General features: G+C 45.8%; 2 protein-coding genes across 2 annotated transcripts; both read right to left on the reverse strand.

The window, feature by feature from the left end:
* Positions 1-355: 355 nt before the first annotated feature.
* On the reverse strand, positions 356-7,802 carry LOC121584932 (transitional endoplasmic reticulum ATPase). The gene is made up of 17 exons (XM_041901192.2): positions 7,648-7,802; positions 6,491-6,602; positions 6,131-6,303; positions 5,903-6,045; positions 5,670-5,800; positions 5,114-5,245; positions 4,622-4,724; positions 4,265-4,398; positions 3,877-4,012; positions 3,669-3,781; positions 2,602-2,766; positions 2,346-2,468; positions 2,052-2,264; positions 1,567-1,875; positions 1,212-1,367; positions 966-1,120; positions 356-885 (listed from the first exon to the last, which is right to left on the reverse strand). The coding sequence occupies exons 1-17, from the start codon at positions 7,662-7,664 to the stop codon at positions 780-782; spliced, it is 2,421 nt and encodes an 806-aa protein (XP_041757126.1). The 5' UTR covers positions 7,665-7,802; the 3' UTR covers positions 356-779.
* A 520-nt stretch (positions 7,803-8,322) lies between these two features.
* Positions 8,323-16,830, reverse strand: fancg (FA complementation group G). Its single transcript, XM_041901191.1, has 13 exons — positions 16,621-16,830; positions 12,538-12,637; positions 12,078-12,203; positions 11,780-11,955; positions 11,436-11,598; positions 11,211-11,341; positions 10,966-11,112; positions 10,725-10,885; positions 10,191-10,577; positions 9,637-9,677; positions 9,332-9,475; positions 9,082-9,196; positions 8,323-8,910 (listed from the first exon to the last, which is right to left on the reverse strand). Exons 1-13 carry the CDS (start codon positions 16,720-16,722, stop codon positions 8,808-8,810), a joined length of 1,896 nt encoding a protein of 631 aa, XP_041757125.1. The 5' UTR covers positions 16,723-16,830; the 3' UTR covers positions 8,323-8,807.
* Positions 16,831-19,192: the final 2,362 nt, after the last annotated feature.

Genomic DNA, 19,192 nt, shown 5'->3' on the forward strand with positions numbered 1-19,192 from the left:
AGTGCGTACAGCCCAGTACATCACTGGGCCAAGCGTCCTGCCATCCAGGACCTCTATACTAGGCGGTGTCAGAGGAAGGCCCAAAAAAATTGTCAAGACTCCAGTCATACTCTTCTGTTACCCCACGGCAAGTGGTACCAGAGTGCCAAGTCTAGGTCCAAAAGGCTCCTTAACAGCTTCTACCCCTAAGACTGCTGAACAATTAATCAAATGGCCACCCAGACTATTTACATTGATGCCGCCCCTCCCCCTCTGACATCTCATCTAAAGGAATGAGAAACTGGTTAGACAACTGTTATAGTGAACCAAGTGTCAAACAAGGAATGGGAACATATATCAATAACGTCAAACTACATTGTCATTTCGTGAGATTTTATTTTCAACATTTTCAAACTTGTCATACATTATATGCTACTACTCATAAAAAATTAAGTCATTAGCTATCTTTTTTCCCCCCTTTCTTATAGTCTCGCATAGAATCCCACCACTAAAGCCAGTCACATGGGATTGAAATAAACTCAGAATGAGGCCACTCAAGCCCCCCTACCCCCCCACATCAGTCAACCAATCACCTTTAACTTTTCACCTATATCCACTGCCCCCCTTCCAGATCAAACCAGGCTACATGTTTTCTCCACCAGAGAGCAATCATCATACAAAAAGAAACACATGAAAGAAGCACAGAGTCCTAAAAATTGTCAATTGGGTTTGAGTGTTTGTACAGGTATGATAACAGAGCTGGCCACCATGTGGCACCATCCATCCGTCTGTTTGTCCATCTATCCATACAGGTCGTCATCGTTATCCTCGTTAAACACTGGCCCCCCGCCAGTGCCCCCGGTACCCTGGCTGGGACCGCTGCCTCCTGCAGCGTTGGAGGGGAACCTGGGAGAAAAACAATATTAACCATTAAACACGGTTACACACACCTGCAGTCACACAAATCCCTGCAGTCACACACGTACCTGAAGCTGCCAAATCCTCGGCTCTGCTGCAGTGTCTGGGCAAACATCTCGTATTTGCGGATGTCGTTGTCGCTGACGGAGCGGCGGGCGAATCGCATGGCCTCCTCAAAGTGGTCCTTCCTGATCTCAGGCACAGGGTCGTCCTCCTCCACCTCCTGGAGACGAGGAGGAGAAAGGTTCATTGAAAAAGAGAACAGGAGAGCGAGAGAGAAAGATTGAGTGAACGACTGAGGTGTGTGAGCTGACCATGGCAGAGGGGTTGGTCTGCCTCTCCCTCTCTCTGCGAATCTCGTTCTCGATGCACTCTCTGATAGCCAGCTTACAGGCCCGCTGGCAGATCTCTGTAAGGTCAGCACCCGAGAACCCATTGGTCATCTTAGCCAGGAAGTCCAGATCAACATCCTACAGGACAGACGGAAGAGACAGGGTTTAACAACTGACCTTCAAGGTTATGACAGATCTATAGCACCTGAAACATCTTACATATTGGTGTGAGCCACTAAATCTTGTTACATTTATATTATAACTGCATCATCAGCCCTTGCTACATTGGCATGATGACAGGCGTAGGAGGGTGTACCGTTTATGAACTGTGTTTTACCTTGCTAATGGGGCTCTTGCGGAGGTTAGCCTTGAGAATATTGATCCTGCTCTTCTCGTCAGGCAGAGGGATGTATATGAGCTGGTCCAGACGGCCGGGTCGGAGGATGGCAGGGTCGATGATGTCAGGGCGATTGGTGGCTCCAATGATGAAGACGTTCTTCTTGCTGGACATGCCGTCCATCTCAGTCAGGATCTGGTTGATGACACGGTCGGCCGCTCCGCCACCGTCTCCCACATTACCGCCACGGGCCTTCGCTATGGAGTCCAGCTCGTCAAAGAACAACACACATGGGGCTGCCTGGCGAGCCTGCACACAGAGAAACACACAGGAGATTAAACCATATAGTATTGAAAAGGGTGTAGTGGTGTGCCGCAGGGTTCAATGCTAAGACCACAGTTTTTCTCCATGTTGATTTAGAATCTACCATAGTGCACTAATACAAAATGTTCACTTATTTTTGGTGAGTCACTTCTAAGTCATACCTTGTCAAAGATCTCCCTGACGTTAGCCTCTGACTCTCCAAACCACATGGTGAGAAGCTCAGGTCCTTTGATGGAGATGAAGTTGGCCTGGCACTCGTTGGCAATGGCCTTGGCCAGCAGGGTCTTACCGCAACCCGGGGGCCCGTAGAACAACACTCCCTTTGAAGGGGTCATACCGAACTTCAGGAACTTATCTGGGTGCTCCACTGGGTACTACAGGGAAAAGAAAGATAGAGGTAATTAGGTATGACAATGTGTGTAAGGTTAAACTGTGTGTGTGTGCGCGCGTCTTACCTGCACCAGCTCCTGCAGCTCCCTCTTGACGTCTTCCAGTCCTCCGATGTCCCCCCAGGTGATGTTAGGAACCTCCACCACGGTCTCCCTCAGAGCTGATGGGTTACTCTGGCTCAGAGCCCACTGAAAGACAAACACACATTTAATTAATTATATATAACAGGTAGATGTATAATTAGCATATACAGGGTTGTGATATTGTGTGTAGTCTACCCTACGTAGTGACGTAGTTTACACTTGGTAGTGTGTTTCTTACCCTGAAGTCGTCCATGGTAACGGCAAGGGAGTTCATGACCTCCGCATCGATGGTCTCGTCCTCCAGGTCGATGAGGTCCATCTTCTTCCTGATGGCCTGGAGCGCAGCCTCTGAGCATAGGGCAGCCAGGTCAGCACCCACGTGGCCGTGGGTCTCATTAGCCACCTACACACAAGACTGGGAGTTAACACATGCAGGCCTCCCTCAGAACACAATGCTGCCAGTTAAATGGGTTTGGCAAATGCAGGGCTGGGCAGAAACCGTAAAAACGATACTAGTATCCATCACGGACCGGTTTGGATTTTTACTTTACCTTCTATAACAGTATTTTTATGTTCGATTTGTTACATTAAAGTTCAGTAATGTTTCAAAGATCACCATAATCATACGTTTTTAAATCGGCAGTAAGAACTGCTAGCTAACTTTCTAGCTTGCCAAATAGATCCCGAGAAATGGGCCGACTAGAAGCTAAAGTAACAACTGCAATTGAAGCCGAAAATAGTCAGAGGAGAATAATTATTCTCATAAAGGAAAAGAGTTTAAGAAATAGACAAATAAGACAAAATAAATGTGACACTGTAAATGATAAATTAGCGCATGAAATTCAAAATGATGAAAATGCTGGAATTTAACAAATAATAATGCAAACAGCCACCATTGGTCGAGTACCAGTTTGAGGCCAAAAAAAATGATTTTGATTCATATGCAAGGTTGTACAAATAGGAATACTTTGTCAGTTTGGCCTCTATATTTGGTAGAAGTTTGGTTGAACGGTATAAAGCAAATCAGAAAGGAGAAAACCCTTTAAAACTACTTAGAATTAATTTGTTGCCATGAACTACTCAAAGCATACATTATATAACGATTATTCAGAAACATCAAATACCGAGAGAAATACAGTGATATGATATTTGGCCCATATCGCCCAGCCCTAGGCGAATGTGTCAGCCACCTAACAAGACGGCGTCCCAAATGGCACCCTATTCCCTAAATAGTGCTCTACTTTTGACCAGGGCTGTGGGGAATAGGGTGCCATTTGAGACACAGCCAAAATAGTCAGCACACACCTGCTCAAGGTCAACATCATCATTCAGTTTCATGTTCTTGGTGTGGATCTGCAGGATCTCCAGTCTGCCTGTAGCATCAGGGATTCCAATGTCCACCTCCTTGTCAAAACGCCCTGGACACACACATATTATTGCAACCAGTATACAACGTCTGACCAATAAAACATCAAAACACCTTGTAACCAACAGATAAAGTGTGTATACGTACCAAATCTTCTAAGTGCAGCGTCTATGCTGTTAGGTCTGTTGGTGGCTGCCATGACGATGACATGAGCCCTCTGCTTTAGCCCGTCCATCAGGGTCAGCAGCTGAGACACGATACGCCTCTCCACTTCTCCATGAGTCTACAAACACACACGGTTAACATAAAAGCATGATATGCCACTCCATCTAACCGTGGGTCTACAGAAAATGTCAGATCACTGTTTATAGCTGCTACACTTGGGTCATTTTTGAAAAGTGATACAATGTCATTGTTGGGTGACCTATTATGGTCCTTTAGAGGGGATTTCAGGTTCCTTTGTATTCCATTTTGATTATTCTGTTCTGCACATCAACCGACACACACCGTTAATACCCATTCCCCCTCTCCTCACCTTCTCTCTCTTGGGAGCGATAGCATCCAGTTCATCAATGAAGATGATGGCAGGAGAGTTCTTCTCAGCCTCCTCAAAGGCCTTCCTCAGGTTGCTCTCACTCTCTCCAGCCAGCTTACTCATGATCTCAGGACCTACGCACACACGGACAGACACAGAGACAGCGAGAAAAGGGTCAAACAGAGCAACATCAAAACAGCTACCACAAAATGACAAAAGAGTAGTGACATCATGAAGAAATATATATGCACTCACTAACTGTAAGTCGCTCTGGATAAGAGCGTCTGCTAAATGACTAAAATGTAAATCATGGACAGTGATCCTCTACCAGGGAAAGGGTAAGGTTTAGCATCTCACCGTTGATGAGGAAGAAGAAGGCTCCGGTCTCGTTAGCGACAGCTCTGGCAATCAGGGTCTTTCCTGTACCGGGAGGTCCGTACAGCAGGATACCACGGGGGGGCTGGAGGAGAGTAGAGGTACATGTCAATCTCCTTAGTGTTGTTGACAGGGGACATTAGAACACGTTTCCAATACAACAAAATGCTTCCTATGCTTAAGCCAATTGAATTCCTTGACTTTAGAAAGCATGATTTAAACTCTACTATTCAAGAAACAGTGGGTAGAGGCTGACGGTTCTAGGCCTTCTGTCAAACTCTATTCTGGACCTCGAAGCCAGATCCACTTCTTTTTTCCATTGTTCCCCTCTAATCAGGTACTGATTTAGACTTGGGACACCAGGTGGGTGGAATTAATTATCGGGTAGAACCAAAAACCAGCAGGCTCCAGACCTCGTAGGATAAGAGTTGAATACGCCTGGCCTAGAAGATAGGAGCTCTGTGTGTGTTTTACCTTGACTCCTATAGCCTTGAACAGTGCAGGGTGTCTTAGAGGCAGCTCAACCATCTCCTTGATCTGAGCCAGCTGCTTCCTCACTCCTCCGATATCATCATAGCCCACCTCATTCAGGGACTCCTCCTCATCCTACACACACAGGAAACACACACAGAAGTAAGTCTGAGGTTTGAGAGTAGGTTTGCTTACCGTTTGCCGGGTATTGGGCAGCAGGTAGCTTAGTGGTTAAGAGCGTTGTGCCAGTAACCGAAAGGTCGCTGGTTCTAATCCCCGAGCCGACTAGGTGAAAAATCTGTCGATGTGCCTTTGAGCAAGGCACTTAACCCTAAATGCTCCTGTAAGTCGCTCTAGATAAGAGCGTCTGCTAAATGACTAAAAATGTATTGGCAGGGACTTCAGGATGCATAGGTCCCGATTCAATACAGACCCCCCAAGCCTGTTGCTGTGGACTTCGGGAAAGCAATGCCAATTGGCTAAAAGCACAACTCCTAGATTTCCATAGGCTAAATGAAGTGTGCTCTGCCCACAAGTGATGGTGTAGGTTGTGACCCACCTCTCTCCTGATAGGCTCTCCCTCACAGTGGATGACTGTATCTGGGGCGACGATGCAGTAGGGGTTGGGGTCTGTCTCTACCACCTTGAACTCCACCGCACGCATACCCCCCCGAACCAGGAAGATATCACCTACACACAATTACATATTACAGAATTAAATACGGAAAAAACACTACTGTTCACGGTCTGTTTTGAAACCAAATAATTGGTAACAGGTGTGTGTGTACTGACCCTTGCGGATGGGCCTGTAGGCCTCTAGGAAGTAGGGTTTGAGGTAGACCTCAAACAGGTTGCCAGTGATCCCCTCCACTGTGTCATCAATAGGCAGAACATGAATCCTCTTCCCATACTTCACATCAGGACACGGCTGGATACTGTAGCAGGATAAATAGAGACACATCACTCATCTCAATTTGCTTTGGGCATATTATGTACATATACAGGTGTGTGTGTGTGTACCTGATGACATCCCCCAGACGGACACGGAGATTGTTGCGGACCACACGGTTCATGCGGACCTTCTCATCAGAGCAGGTGTCGTCAGACAGGACGATACACACAGACTCCCTGCGCTTCTTCCCCTTCATCAGCACTGTGTCTCCACGGAACAGCTGCAGCTCATCCATCTTTGCCTAAAAACAGAGCATGAATGACATTAATTTCACTAAGTGTACTAAATACGTAGACTGCAGGACCAGATCTTTTCCACACAAGAAGCAGTATCAAAATAACACATGGTTTCTTTGAACCAGAATAATCAAATTCTGGGATTCTAAATGTGAACACAAATCCACCCAATTACCTGTAATTTAGGCCTACCTGAGAGAGAGAGACCACACTGTTGTCCTCATTGATGGATTCATCGACAATCAATCTGTTTGGTCTGGTCTTCTGTTTCAGAATCGCAGTGGAAAGGTCATCATTTTTGGATCTAGTTCAAACACAGAAACAAAAGCGACAAGTTAAAACTCAAACTTGACCGTCGGATAATTCGCAGTTGTTACTCCATACACATTCAGTCCATGTCCTATTCCTAATATTGATCCAGCAACGTCATTTTCAGTTTCATAATCAGCTAGCCATAATAGCTAGCATCAATGCTGTTATTTCATCGCCAGCTAGCTAATGTTGGCTAACTAGCTACCGTTATCCCAGCAGCGGCGAGCAGATGACACAGCAAAAGGACAACTTTTGGGATCCCGAGCTGGCAAGCTACGGATATTTAAACCAGCTAAAGATTGATGTAACTAACGTTAGTTAGTTCGGTATCGTAACCTTATTGCATTAGCTAGCTATCTAGTTTACATTTTCGCAATATGCCATATTCCTAAATTACCTAAACCATCATACCACTTTGAAAGAGCAGTTTATTAGTTAGCTAGGCTGGTAACGTTAGGCTAGTATGTTAGCTACGCCAGTGACAAGGCCGACATTTACACCCAGCTTTGAGTTAGCTTGCTACTTACGTTACCTAACGTTAGGTAGCTAGCCAGCTAGTTAGCTAACTAACGTTAACGAATTGAGTTGGCAGTGACTTAGACATTTCCTGCCTCTAATTTATCATCATGGTCGTTGGATGAGCTTGTCAAGCCAGCAGGCCAGCGAGTCACGGGCTAGTAAGCTAACATAGTAAAATGTGCCGGTAGGCCCAGCTAACTACGCTTTGTCAAGCTAAGTAAGCTAACTAAGTTACCTACCTACAAACGTTTGTCAATCACGAACAGTAGTTTGGGTCATTCCAATAACTGGTCCCAATAACACTGTATATTAGCTTATACGTTAGTTAGCCAAGTAAATTCTTAAATAAACCGTAACGTTATGACATGTACTATGCTAACGTTAGCTAACTAGCTAGCTAACGATGGCTGAGGTAAAATACCCGAGTTTAGTAATTCGTTTGTGAAAATACACTTTTCTAGATATGTTGGCTTTTTAGCTAACGTTAGTTAGCCAACTAGTAACACATTTCTACTTACTCTCCTCCCGAGGCCATGGTATTCTGAAATAGTATGTATAAATAAAAAGTAGCTAGCTATTTGTGAAGCGTCACTGGCAAAGTAACTTCACACCCGTTCTCTTCAGTTCCTATTGCTACTGTTATCGACTCGATTTGAGCTCACAAACACAGTTCGCTCTCAAAGCGATGCATAAAAGGACAAACCTCCTGCATACGAGAAACCAAACACATTGGATGTTCTAGAGAACATAGTGAAATTCACGACCAATTGGATTCAGACAGTCAGTGGGGACGTCCATGTGCTCAGACCCATTGGCTAAGGCGCCTGTCATTAAACTGCTATATTCCAATCAGAGTGCACCGCGTTGAGGTTATAGCGACCAAGCAGATGCACTCGATTTATTCAAACCGGCTTAGAGGTGCATAATCGGTCCATTCTATGGTCCATACCTCGACTCCTGCCTCGGTTTGCTGGGGCGTAAAACAAGTGCAATCCTCCATTTCACGCCGACTTTATATCATCACTGTATTGCTTTATAACATTATCTCTCTAGATCTAACCTTATAGCACAAGTTCATCCTAATATCCAAATAGAGAGACATCTCACAATGTTTTTTTTTTACCGGTAACAGTAGCTTGCTAGCTCCAAATCTCCCACGCTGAACATTCATTAAAACAATAACCAACAGAGTAGAGATAAACCACACTCTTTATGCTGCTGACTAAATATGAAATAAATTCAAACAAAAATATTACATATTTACAGAAATTAGGCAACACAGTATCATATTTGTCATATCACAATAATGTACTACTGACACATTATTACACAAGTCACTCAGACAGAGCACTGTGGCATTCCCAAAGAGTTGCCTGTCCTGTTCCTTCTGTATGAGTGAACTCAATTCACCTCACCAGGCAGTATGGCTATGGCTCACAGTGGCACAGTTGGTCTACAGAGTTCTAGTCTCGAGTGGCCATCCTCCCAAATCTCGGCTGGGCTTCAGAGGTTAACAGAGTTTAAACTCCACTTAATTGGAACTCCAATTCATCCAGGGTATGAACCTCACACTATGTTGGGTGGGTAAAACCTGCTTGTCCCAGGTACAGGGCTTACTAAGCCTTATGAGGACATCCCAGAGTTTATGAGGACACGCCAGTGTTTCTGGAGACACCCCCTAGCTGTGCTGAGTGTTGGTGAACTCCTCCACTCTGCGTCGGAGGTCAGTGAGGTCCAGGGAGGGGCCAGTTTGGCGGTCCACCAGGTACAGGGGAACACCTCTTGAAGGAGAGAATGCAGACACGCAGAGGGTTAGGATGTGTCTCAAATGACACCTATAACTCTCAATCTTATACTCAAAACAACGTTTTTCTACATGTTTTTCCATTTGTATTGCGAGTAAATCCAGGTGAGCATCTGTAGTGAACCATTGACCACGGATGTCGTCTTACTCTAATGATGGAGCTGTGCTGGAGCTCTGGGTCTTCTCCCAACAGGCTGCAGCCTCCTGTTTCCTCCCCAGCCTCCATAGCACCTCGGTCAGCCACTGCCCAGCGCTCACACACCCTGAAGACACAGACAGACAGCCACATGCATGCATGTATGTATGTATGCACACCCAGGGGCTGGATTACAATAATGTATTACTTACTAGACTACTAGATACAAGTCTACATAAAGACAATTTAACCCTGTAGTTACCTGGTGCAGCCTGCAGGCTGAGCTGTAGGTCTCTCAGGGATTCCCTCTTCTGGTCTCTGTGTGTGAAGCTGATTCCTCTCCCTGCCAGAGCCAGCCCTTTCAGCCTCTGCAGGGTCCTAACACCTAGCTCCTGCTTCACACAGCCTGCAACCCAACATCAATACAACACCATCCCACGTCAAGACAACCTCCAGATACACAAATCAACAAACTATATATATATATATATATATATATATATATATATATGCACACACACACAACATGAATTGATACATGTCCAAGCGGCCAGTCTGAATACTCACCTTTCTGTTTAATACACACCTTCATCAGCAGGTTGATGCACCTGAAACACAACACACATACTACTTCAGAACTGGAACACACAAGTTACAACACACTCCTTCAGAACTGGAACACACAAGTTACAACACACTCCTTCAGAACTGGAACACACAAGTTACAACACACTCCTTCAGAACTGGAACACACAAGTTACAACACACTCATTCAGAACTGGAACACACAAGTTACAACACACTCCTTCAGAACTGGAACACACAAGTTACAACACACTCCTTCAGAACTGGAACCCACACGTTACAACACACTCCTTCAGAACTGGAACCCACAACACACTCCTTCAGAACTGGAACCCACAACACACTCCCTCAGAACTAGAAGACACAGTTTCAGCACTCAGGTGTAAGGACTGATGATCACCTGGTGGAGTCGGTAACCCGACCAGTCTAATGGGAACATCGATGTGATGTCACATGGTGTAGTGGGTGAATTTTGATGATGCGATGTGAGACTCACCTGGTGCAGTGGAAGAAGTGTGATGTGATATGAGACTCACCTGGTGTAGTGGGTGACAGCCTGCTTCCAGTCCTTGAGGTGGGAGTAGCAGTGGGCCTGGAGAAGGTAGGCAGCCCCAGACCACAGCACCACACCCAGCCTGTCCTGGCCTAACCCCAGCTTGTCTGGAGACCCATGCACAGACGCCTCCATGGGCTCCTCCAGCAACAGCCTCTCTGGGAGCAGCTCCAGAGTCGTACTGATGACCTCATCACATAGCGCCAGGCAGTCGGCAGGCCGCTGGGCCGTCAGCAGGGAGGAGCCAGCCTCCAGGTAGAGCTCAGGTAACCTGGGGAGGGGAGGGGCCTCAGAGAACCCCTGAGACAGCTGGTGGTCTGACTGAAGAAAAGCTAGGAGGTCCAGGTAGTGCTCTACTCCCTCTGACACACTACAACACAAACACACAACAATAGGGTAGCACACTACAAGATAAACAACATAGTCGTACAAATGTAACCCTCTCAGATCTGAAGAAATTCCTAGGAGGTGTGTCGTTATGGAATTGAGCAACAATGTTGGCTGTCAGGGAACTTGCCTTCCGTGGAGCACACACTTCTGAGCCAGACTGTGTAGTACGCTGAGCGGGGAAGGGACTGAAAGCAGGCTGGACAGGGATTGGCCAGGGAGCAGAGAGGCGGGGCAGACGATAGGAGGTGGGGCCACAGCAGGATGGGTGGCAGGTGGCATCATCAGAACCTGGTACAGACACAAGACCCATCACATCTCAGTCAAGTACTGCCTCAGACAGATGCCTTTATTCTGTGTGTGTCACTCACTGAGTGTAGCAGACGTAGAGCCTGGATCTCTGCTTGTGTGTTTCCCAGCTGCCTGTAGACCAGGATGCTCTGGTGCAGCGCACACACACACCTCACGTCGGTCTCCAACGCCTTCCTATAACACTGCACAGCACTGTGGGGACGACCCTGCACATAAACACACACATCTCCGTGGTCATCACTCGCTCTCTCACCATGCGTCTGAAGGGCTTGTGAGGTGTGTGTGTGTGTGTGTGTGTTTTTACCGTGCGGCTGAGGCAGAGGCCTGTGAGAGTGTGTATCTGGGCCAGCAGGTCTCTGGGGGCCAACGGGGAGGGGTCTCTCTGAAGAACAGTCAGGGCCTCTGAACACTGCCCCTCACACAGCAGCCCAGCACCTGCAAAGGTAAGGACAGGTAACGGTTAACCTCTCTGACCTTGGACAGGTAAGGGTTAAACTAACCAGCATGGGAAGCGCTGAATGGTTCAGACCTTGAGCGATGACAGTGCAGATGAGAAGGAGATCCTTTAGATCCCTGGGGTGCACTAGCACCGCTGGCCTCACTGCACTCATCTCCATAGCCACCTCTCCTGCCGCCCTCCTGTCATCCCTTTCTCCTGCCCCCAGTCCCTCAGAGAGAGATCGCAGCTCTTCCTGCAGACAGAGAGAACCAGAAAAACAACATGAACATTTGTGATGTGATGTCAGTGTGTAACTGTCAAAGAGTTATTGTTTCAAGACCTCATTTCTGATTACTTCATCATGACCTAATACGCTAATACTAGTGTTTCACACACAGAGAAATCCAGTAACAGGTTGGTCACACACACACTACCTGCAACTCCTGTATGTGCCCCAGTCTGCAGGTAGACAGCCAGAGAGCCCAGTGCAGACAGAGCAGCTGCAGAGTGCAGGAGCGCAGGGAAGATGTGGAACCCAGGGACTTTAGAACCGTACACCAGAACACTCGGGGTTCGGGAGGAGGACGATCACAACCTACAGCCCCTAGAGCTGCACAAAGGGTAGGGGGTGAGGTGAGACAGATGGGGGAGAGGGCAATGATAGATGTGTGTGTTTCCTACCTGTGTGAGTGAGTGTGGGTGTGTGCGCGTGTGCGTGCATGTGTTTCGTACCTCTCTCCAGGCTGTGTGTGAGGAGATGCTCTGCCTCAGTGAATTGTGTCTGACTGAAGGAGAACAGACAGCAGTTATACACCACTGTCAACTCCAATTGGACATGGGCCGGCACCGCAGGTACACCTGCAGAGAAAGGGAGGTGAGGGGGTGGAAAGGGATGGAGAGGAGGTGAGGGAATATGGGGTGGGTGGAGAGAGAGGAGGGGAGGAGAGAGGGGGGATGAGAAAAAAAAAAAAAAAAAAGCCATTTAGCAGACGCTTTTATCCAAAGCGACTTACAGTCATGCGTGCATACATGTTTGTGTATGGGTGGTCCCGGGGATCGAACCCACTACCTTGGCGTTACAAGCGCCGTGCTCTACCAGCTGAGCTACAGAGGACCACAGTGAGACTTTATTATCTGTATGACATTTTTTGGGGGTGCTAGCTTAAATTAAATGCCATCTTAGATATTGCACCTTGTATTTTCTGTAGTAGCTTGTGACTCTCCACGTAGCACCATTTCAGTAGTGTCAGACCCTGTTCCCGAGTTACTGCGTCTCCTCTGTCACTATGTTGCTGAAAAGACACGCTTGTTAGTATGTTTTCACACATGGTCCATTTCAGCCAATTTTTGTGAACAGTGCTGTTCGCTTAATTTTTTGAGCAGCGTGAATACTCCAATGGAACTCAGACCCCTCCAAAAGAGCCCCGAAGCGAACAGAACTGAGACCATCTCGAGAGGTGGTCTGAGTTTGGTATGCTTGAATTCCGCGGTCTGGTTTCCTTTTTTAGGTTTTTATAATTTTTTTGAAAGTTATAATAAATACAAAAATGGAAATATCACATTTACATATGTATTCAGACCCTTTACTTAGTACTTTGTTGAAGCACCTTTGGCAGCGACTACAGCCTCGAGTCTTCTTGGGTATGACGCTACAAGCTTGGCACACCTGTATTTGGGGAGTTTCTCCCATTCTTCTCTGCAGATCCTCTCAAGCTCTGTCAGGTTGGATGGGGAGCGTCGCTGCACAGCTATTTTCAGGTCTCTCCAGAGATGTTCAATCGGGTTCAAGTCCGGGCTCTGGCTGGGCCACTCAAGGACATTCAGAGACTTGTCCCGAAGCCACTCCTGCATTGTCTTGGCTCTGTGCTTAGGGTCGTTGTCCTATTGGACAGTGAACCTTCGCCCCAGTCTGAGGTCCTGAGTGCTCTGGAGCAAGTTTTCATCAATGATCTCTCTGTACTTTGCTCCGTTCATCTTTCCCTCGCCTCCGAGTCCCTGCCACTGAAAGAACATACCCATGGTGGTGACAGGTTTCCTCCAGACGTGACGCTTGGCATTCAGGCCAAAGAGTTCAATCTTAGTTTCATCAGACCAGAGAATCTTGTTTCTCATGGTCTGAGAGTCCTTTAGGTGCCTTTTGGTAAACTCCAAGCGGGCTGTCATGTGCCTTTTACTAAGGAGTGGCTTCCGTCTGGCCACTCTACCATAAAGACCTGATTGGTGGAGTGCTGCAGAGATGGTTGTCCTTCTGGAAGGTTCTCCCATCTCCACAGAGGAACTCTGGAGCTCTGTCAAGAGTGATCATCGGGTTCTTGGTCACCTCCCTGATTAAGGCCCTTCTCCCCCGATTGCTCAGTTTGGCCGGGCGGCCAGCTTTAGGAAGTGTCTTGGTGGTTCCAAACATCTTCCATTTAAGAATGATGGAGGCCACTGTGTTCTTGGGGATATTCAATGTTGCAGAAATGTTTTGGTACCCTTCCCCAGATCTGTGCCTCGACACAATCCTGTCTCGGAGCTCTACGGACAATTCCTTCAACTTCATGGCTTGGTTTTTGCTATGACATGCACTTTCAACTGTGGGACCTTATACAGACAGGTGTGTGCCTTTTCAAATCATGTCCAATCAATTGAATTTACCACAGGTGGACTCCAATCAAGTTGTAGAAACATCTCAAGGATGATCAATGCAAACAGGATGCACCTGAGCTCAATTTCGGGTCTCATAGCAAAGGGTCTGAATACTTATGTAAGGTATTTTAGTTTTTGATTTGTAATACATTTGCCAAACATTTCTAAAAACCTGTTTTCGGTTTTTCATTATGGGATATTTTGTGTAGATTGATGAGGATTATTCTTTTTTTAAAATCCATTTTAGAATAAGGCTGTAACAAAACAAAATGTGGAAAAAGTGAAGGGGTCTGAAAACTTTCCGAATGCACTATATATCTAGCTGTCTGATAGCCCTTGATAATGACTCTCAGATCCATTACATTACACAAGAGTCATTGGACGAAGGCGTCTTCTGTAGAGGGGAGTTTTGTTACGAGCCGTGGCGCTCGGTCTGAACATTAACACGCATCGCTTGCGGTACGGTTTTGGAAGCATAAGGACTTATCTTTCATATCATTGAGAAATACATAAAAATAATTTTAAAAAAGGTTAAATTGATACACCTTTATAGGGTAAGGGGTAGGGTTCCCACACAGCCGTATTTCCATGTTATGGGTACTTGTTTACGGAAAACAGACTGATGTGCTAATTAGCTCTCTGCATCTCCGAACATCTGTGTGTAAACAGAAGACCGACATCACAAACGTGTTATCACTGAAAAATACTGTTGGCGGCATTTGTGAAATTATTTTGATGTGATATGAAAGTAGAGGGATTTATGTTTCTAGAACCGTACCGCAATTGAGAATCGATTCACGTTTAGATGGAGTATTTGGCTGTTTTGGCTTCCAGAGCCAATTCTCCCTTTAAACAGAACATGTAAGGTCCTTGGACTAAGGAGTAACGTTAGGCTCCTTTAGTGCATTATTGGGCTAGCTGTCCGAAAACACATGCTGATGGAATAGCTTGTCATGCACTTTATAAAAACCCAGAGTGCATTGAGTTAATGTTGGAAAAAGATCTTGGTTACTTTCTAAACACAGCAATAAATGTGAAAGCAAAGAGAACTCAGACCACAAAATAGGTGAAGTAAACTGGCAAAAGAGCTGAGTCCTCAAGGCAAAGGTGTGGGTGTGAATACAAAGAGAACAGTTATTTTGCTTTTTTTTTACCCCAGAGTTAACTTTAAATAAGACTATATGAGAAAAAACCCTTAGACATGAGGGCTACGGAAGCATTTACACTGAACAAAAATATAAAACGCAACATGCAACAACTTCAAAGATTTTACTGAGTTACAGTTCATATAAGGAAATCAGTCAATTGAAATAAATTCATTAGGCCCTAATCTATGGATTTCACATGACTGGAAATACAGATATCCATCTGTTGGTCACATATACCTTTAAAAAAAAGTAGGGGCGTGGATCAGAAAACCAGTCAGTATCTGGTGTAACCACCATTTGCCTCATGCAGCGCGACACATCTCCTTCGCATAGAGTTGATCAGGCTGTTGATTGTGGCCTGTGGAATGTTGTCCCACACCTCTACAATGGCTGTGCGAAGTTGCTGGATATTGGCAGGAACTGGAACACACTGTTGTACACGTCGATCCAGAGCATCCCAAACATGCTCAATGGGTGACATGTCTGGGGAGTATGCAGGCCATGGAAGAACTGGGACATTTTCAGCTTCCAGGAATTGTGTACAGATCCTTGCGAGATGGGGCTGTGCATTATCATGCTAAAACATGAGGTGATGGTAGTGGATGAATGGCATGACAACGGGCCTAAGAATCTCATCAGGGTATCTCTGTGCATTCAAATTGCAATCGATAAATCGAATTGCATTTGTTGTCTGTCGCTTATGCCTGCCCTTACCATAACCACATCACCACCATGGGGCAGTCTGTTCACAATGTTGACATCAGCAAACCGCTCACCCCCACGCCGCCAACTACCCAGTACAATTGAAACTGGGATTCATCTGTGAAGAGCACACTTCTCAAGCGTGCCAGTGGCCATCAAAGGTGAGCATTTGCCCATTGAACATTAAATTCTCTGGCAACAGCTCTGGTGGACATTCCTGCAGTCAGCATGCCAATTGCACACTCCCTCAAAACTTGAGACATGTGGCATTGTGTTGTGTGACAAAACTGCACATTTTAGAGTGGCCTTTTATTGTCCCCAGCACAAGGTGCACCTGTGTAAAGATCATGCTGTTTAATCAGCTTCTTCATATGCCACACCTGTCAGGTGGATGGATTATCTTGGCAAAGGAGAAATGCTCACTAACTGGGATGTAAACGCCTTTGTGCAGAACATTTTAGAGAAATAAGCTTTTTGTGCATATGGAAAATTTGCGGGATATTTTACTTCAGCTCATGAAACATGGCACCAACATTTTACATGTTGTGTTTATATTTTTGTTCAGTATAGCTGTAGAAATTCAGTTGATAGAGAGCAACACTTCGTGGACAAGGCTAGAAAGGATCCAGCTTTTGGCAGAATTGACTTTTCGTAGCAGGTTTAGGAGAATTTACGCTGCAGGTTAGGGGAATTAGGTTAAGGTTAGGAAAATTTGACAAAAGTTCGATACATCTACACATTACCATTATGTTGTTGTCTAGCTAGCTAACAGTAGCTAGCTAGCTATAGTAGCTCACCTTCCACTTGTCTACGATAGCGTTATTTTCTTCAATCCATCTGTCCAGCAAACATGGAGCCGATACGTGAGACATCGTTGTCACAAATCCTTTACAAATCATTCAGAATACAACAAATACAACCGCTCATGTCTTGTTGTTGTTGTTTCGAACTTTCCCTCCCTGGAGTCAAAGAGGAAGCTATTTGTCAGGGAAGAATGTTCTGTCAGGCGTCCATGTTGCTCTACTGCCGCCTACTGGATAAAGCAGGCAACTGACCATAACTGATACGTTATGAAGTTCTCTCTCGACTCCATTCAAAGGGGCTTTATTGGCATGTGAAACATATGTTTACATTACCTAAACAAGTGAGAAGAAACAAAAACAACATCAACAAAAAAACATACGTGTACAGTAAACATTGCACTCAAAGGTTTCAAAAGGATAAAGACGTTTCAAACGTTATATTATCAGCTATGTACAGTGTTTATAACAATGTGCAAATAGTTGTAGTATGAACAGTAGGGGACGATAAATATTGGTTGTATTTACAATGTTGTTTGTAATCCACTGGTTTCCCTGTTTTCATGGCAACAGGTCACACATCTTGCTGCTGTGATTGCATGTTGCAGTATTTCGCCTAACAGATATGGGAGTTTATCAATGTTTGACTTGTTTTCAAATTCTTTGTGGGTCTGTGTGATCTGTTGGAAATATGCAGCTCAAATCAAATACAAATAAAATAAACTTTTATTGGTCACATACACATATTTTTCAGATGTTATCGCAGGTGCAAAGAAATGCTTGTTTCAAGCTCCAACTGTGCAGTAATAACAATACAAAAACAATACACACAAATCCCCCAATTAAAATTAAGAAATATCAGAACGAGCAACGTCAGAGTCCAGAATATACTGTAAATATATATATATATGTGTGTGTGTGTGTGTAAAATGGTTTATATAGACTGTATGGACAGTATACAGTATGAATAGAAAAGGTGTGTACAGCAGTAGATATATAGGATGAGCCTTGACTAGAATACAGTACAGTCATGGTCAAAAGTTTTGAGAATGACACAAATACTAATTTTCATAAAGGTTGAGAGTAGAAGAAGTTCAGGAGAAAAAACAAACAAAATATAATTATTGTAAAATTGACTGTGTCCATAAAATGTATATACACTGCTCAAAAAAATAAAGGGAACACTTAAACAACACAATGTAACTCCAAGTCAATCACACTTCTGTGAAATCAAACTGTCCACTTAGGAAGCAACACTGATTGACAATACATTTCATATGCTGTTGTGCAAATGGATTAGACAACAGGTGGAAATTATAGGCAATTAGCAAGACACCCCCAATAAAGGACTGGTTTTGCAGGTGGTGACCACAGACCACTTCTCAGTTCCTATGCTTCCTGGCCTGTGTTTTGGTCACTTTTGAATGCTGGCGGTGCTTTCACTCTAGTGGTAGCATGAGACGGAGTCTACAACCCACACAAGTGGCTCAGGTAGTGCAGCTCATCCAGGATGGCACATTAATGCGAGCTGTGGCAAGAAGGTTTGCTGTGTCTGTCAGCGTAGTGTCCAGAGCATGGAGGCGCTACCAGGAGACAGGCCAGTACATCAGGAGACGTGGAGGAGGCTGTAGGAGGGCAACAACCCAGCAGCAGGACCGCTACCTCCGCCTTTGTGCAAGGAGGAGCAGGAGGAGCACTGCCAGAGCCCTGCAAAATGACCTCCAGCAGGCCACAAATGTGCATGTGTCTGCTCAAACGGTCAGAAACAGACTCCATGAGGGTGGTATGAGGGCCCGACGTCCACAGGTGGGGGTTGTGCTTACAGCCCAACACCGTGCAGGACGTTTGGCATTTGCCAGAGAACACCAAGATTGGCAAATTCGCCACTGGCGCCCTGTGCTCTTCACAGATTAAAGCAGGTTCACACTGAGCACTTGTGACAGACGTGACAGAGTCTGGAGACGCCGTGGAGAACGTTCTGCTGCCTGCAACATCCTCCAGCATGACCGGTTTGGCGGTGGGTCAGTCATGGTGTGGGGTCGCATTTCTTTGGGGGGCCGCACAGCCCACCATGTGCTCGCCAGAGGTAGCCTGACTGCCATTAGGTACCGAGATGAGATCCTCAGACCCCTTGTGAGACCATATGCTGGTGCGGTTGGCCCTGGGTTCCTCCTAATGCAAGACAATGCTAGACCTCATGTGGTTGGAGTGTGTCAGCAGTTCCTGCAAGAGGAAGGCATTGATGCTATGGACTGGCCCGCCCGTTCCCCAGACCTGAATCCAATTGAGCACATCTGGGACATCATGTCTCGCTCCATCCACCAATGCCACGTTGCACCACAGACTGTCCAGGAGTTGGCGGATGCTTTAGTCCAGGTCTGGGAGGAGATCCCTCAGGAGACCATCCGCCACCTCATCAGGAGCATGCCCAGGCGTTGTAGGGAGGTCATACAGGCACGTGGAGGCCACACACACTACTGAGCCTCATTTTGACTTGTTTTAAGGACATTACATCAAAGTTGGATCAGCCTGTAGTGTGGTTTTCCACTTTAATTTTGAGGGTGACTCC

Source organism: Coregonus clupeaformis, chromosome 16 (genome assembly GCF_020615455.1).
Source record: "Coregonus clupeaformis isolate EN_2021a chromosome 16, ASM2061545v1, whole genome shotgun sequence".
Taxonomy (NCBI): Eukaryota; Metazoa; Chordata; class Actinopteri; order Salmoniformes; family Salmonidae; genus Coregonus; species Coregonus clupeaformis.